This window comes from Mercenaria mercenaria, chromosome 10, assembly GCF_021730395.1.
Source record: "Mercenaria mercenaria strain notata chromosome 10, MADL_Memer_1, whole genome shotgun sequence".
Classification (NCBI taxonomy): Eukaryota; Metazoa; Mollusca; class Bivalvia; order Venerida; family Veneridae; genus Mercenaria; species Mercenaria mercenaria.
In genome coordinates, this window is record NC_069370.1 from 77,161,951 (window position 1) to 77,165,720 (window position 3,770).

Sequence of the window (3,770 nt, forward strand, 5' to 3'; positions counted from 1 at the left end):
ATACACGGTATCTTGGGATAGCCTCGTAACGCTATAAACAGTTACCCACAAGACCGGATATTCCCATCTGCACCTACAACCAGTGTTACTCGCATGTCATCAATATATTACGATCGTTCCGACCTTAATAGAAACATTTCTCGAATAAAATTGCAGTTTTGTTAGGTACAACAACAGCATGTTCTGCGAATTGTAGACAGTTGATACATACTGGTGAGGATACATTTAACGCCACCAGTGGCGAGTGTTTACATGGCTGTTTTACAAGGCTATTCTAGCCCAAACTGCTCGGTAGAATGTCCACAGAACTGTGCTGCAACAGAGACAAATGACACAGATGTTTGTAATGCAGCATCTGAGGAATGTTTGTATGGTTGTAAGGATGGTTTCTATGGTAAACGCTGTACGGGTCGTTGTTCTGATGTTCACAGGCATTGCAAGATATGTTCATCAAAGAATAATGAAAGGTATTTACTCAGAATATTTTTATATTCGAAACGCAATATTTGGGCTACACCTATACAAAGAAGTTGTACCTTATGATATTTGGAGTAAAACGTGTAACGTAATGTTTTCTTTGGCTTTACACAAATACATTTCATTAATGTGCTCGTGAAAACGTGACTAACACTTCACAACCTGTAATGCGAATATAAAATAAAGCAGTTAAAATATGTATTTACCTCGTACTTTGGTTAAAGGCATACGTAAGAGACATTTAGATATGAAATTAAAAGGTTATCTTCTTTACTAGAACTTTTCTATCCCGTTTCTACCATTTCTCAGTGACAAAACACTTTCTGGCATGTATGCATGTATTTATACATCGTGACGCTCTGTATTGTAGAACGAATTACGAAGACAAAGATTAACCCGTCAAATGATTGATGCGCTTGATGTTCAGCAAAATATTATGTACGGAAAAAGACAGGATCATAAAATAGTGTTTTCTGTAAATGAAGCATCGTTGTCATGTTATTCTGTGAAACATACCAGAAAAAAGAGGTTCATTTGCAAAATTATTATAAACCGTTCGATTAAGTAATTTAACATGTCTGTATATTATTGATCTGCCGATTAACTGTAGATGAATTCATGAATTCTAAATTCAACATTAAGTATTCTAAACTGATCAGTCAACCCTCTCCTACATATAAACCACTATAACTTTAAGGGAAAAAAAAGAATAACCTTCACGCGTACCAGTGCCAGTATGTGCTTTAGAAAATATCATCAACCTCAGCGCAGAAAGTGGTGAGCCACATCTTTATGTATTAATACAGTTAACCTTAACTGGGGTCTCACTCCATCATCAACAGCTGGAAAATCGCCAAATGACATATAAATGTGTCGTCGACACGTTAAACTAAACAAACACATTACACATGATTGCGCCTTGACGGAATATATACTATTTTTCTACTCAAATGAGTAAATATAGAACAATATTTCGACCAGTTAACAATCAAATTAAGTAGTACAAAATTATGTAACAAGTTTTACTATTTTTTAGTGGATCTGTATGCGACGAATGCATTAGAAACTTCTACCGAGAAAGCAGTAGCATTTATACCTGCCTGTCATGTAACTACTTCTGTAATAGAAAGCCAGGTCAAACTCTACCAACATGCAGGGAACGTGATGGATACTGCAATTTTGGTTGTAGGTCAAATCGCTATGGTTCTAAATGTCACATAAGATGTAGCACTGTGTGCAATGGTGAGATATGTGACAGAGACAATGGTAAGACAGACACCATACTAGCACGTCGTTAGGATATTGCCCTAATATTGATAAAGACACTATTATATATTACATAATTGTTTAATGTAATTACCATTCACATTCAGCCGGGTGCAATAAAATCATTGTCATTGTCATTGTCTAAGTTGTATAATGTAGACGTTTCTATATTGAACGTCATATATATGATTATGCCAATTTTTGTTCCAAAGGACATGTTTAGGAGGATGCAAATATCCAAGTTACTGTGGACCTACCTGTATCACAGTCTTGTAACCTGTCTTGTGGATGTATACAAGGGTGTAAACCGAATTACTGGAGAGGTAAATGTCAGAACTTGTGCAACACAAACTATAATGTATCACACGACCCTAGCAAACGTATATGTGATAAAGGTGACGGCACATGCCTGAACGGATGTAACAACAACAACTATTGGGGTAATCAGTGCGACAAAGAGTGTTCAATTGGCTGTATCAATGAAACGTGTCAGCAAGAATCTGGATATTGCACTGAAAGATGTAGTACAAAGACCGTATATGGTTTATTTTGTGATAAAACATGCGGTGAAAACTGCCTACAAGGTACGTGCAACAGAGAGGATGGCTACTGTGATATAGGATGCGTAAAAGGAAAATATGGCAATCGCTGTGATAAGTCGTGTAACGAAAACTGTAAAAATATACGTGCAACAGAAACGATGGACAGTGCAGTAATGGATGTGAAACGGGAACTTTCGGAGACAAATGCAACATATATTGTAATTTCAAATGTTTGTATCGCAAATGTGAGCAGGCAAGAGGTGTTTGTACAGATGGTTGTATACCTTGATATGAGGGATCCTATTGTGAAAAAGTCACATGTAACAAAGAAAGTAAGAAAATTGTGCCAATTTACCATATTATTTTCATACACCGCGCTTTCATCAGAAACAAGTCCATGAAAGACAAGAATGTATGTTATCGTCTTTCTGATTGTGTGCCTTCATCTCATTGATGTTATATTTTCTGGTCTTCTGGATCATTGATTTAAATTCATTTAGATTTGAAGATTGAATACTGCTGAAGCCGGTGCTAGGGGACGTGGGCAGTGTTGCATTTTTCATTACTGCTCATGAACAGACTCAATCAAACCGAGTCTGCAATTTTCACTATTTGCCTTGTTCTCGGTGCTTCCGACGGATCTTCTTTTCAGATTATATTTACAGAAAATATATCCAAGTTCGTTTCCACGATTCCTTTTCCTCCTGATGAAATACATTGTTTTATTTAAATGCACAGAGAGCCTGTGCTAATTATTTTAAATAACAAAATCTGGAACTAGGTATATTTAAAGATGCATGTTTTAAAGATACATAAGAGTTCAAATTATAATGCTAACGCGTTATAAAACCACCATTGACGAAATGTTCTTTGACGATGATGTTGATGATACTGATGATGTTGATAACAATAATGATGTTTGTAACAGATCTGAGGTGGAAACGTTGTTGTTTATATTGATGGGATGATATCTAATAACCATAATTATAACAGGACTTCACTTGACTGGTCCATTATAATGCTAAACTATGCAGGGCTGAAGTCTAAACAAAGAAAAAATATGAAACATTATATATGATGTCATGTTATAAAACTTTGGACCTCGGGCAATAGCTTTGACTTTCGACTGCCAAACCGTTCAATCAGTTTATGTTGTAATATAATCTAATTGAACTGATAGCTTTCATAGGTTACAGTATAATGGTAATAGTATTTATGATTACAATTTCTGAGAAAAAAAAATCAGTCATTCTAAACCTCAATTAAATTAATTATCTTAAAATGGACTTATGAATTAGCTTTTTTCAAAATCTACAGCAGTTAACAACACTTTAGTGGGAGTTGCTGTGAGTGGATGGCTGTTGCTGTTAGTGCTCTTGCTGTTTTGATAGCGTCAGTAATGAGGAAAGTTCAGATTTGCAAAGGTAAGTCCTTGTTGTATAAAGTGAACTGAATGCTTCCACAATTTATATGCACGTAATATTC

General features: G+C 35.5%; 1 protein-coding gene across 1 annotated transcript; it reads left to right on the forward strand.

The window, feature by feature from the left end:
- The first annotated feature begins 252 nt into the window (after positions 1-252).
- LOC128546464 (scavenger receptor class F member 1-like) lies at positions 253-3,219 on the forward strand. Its single transcript, XM_053517005.1, has 3 exons — positions 253-394; positions 2,043-2,617; positions 3,214-3,219. Exons 1-3 carry the CDS (start codon positions 253-255, stop codon positions 3,217-3,219), a joined length of 723 nt encoding a protein of 240 aa, XP_053372980.1.
- The last annotated feature ends 551 nt before the right edge of the window (positions 3,220-3,770 follow it).

Excerpts from the sequence above, each read along its gene's own strand:
- LOC128546464 (XM_053517005.1), top strand. The coding sequence starts at position 253 with ATGGCTGTTTTACAAGGCTATTCTAGCCCAAACTGCTCGGTAGAATGT. Across the intron at positions 395-2,042 it reads TTGTAAGGATGGTTTCTATG|GGTGTAAACCGAATTACTGG; the intron begins GTAAACGCTGTA and ends GATGTATACAAG.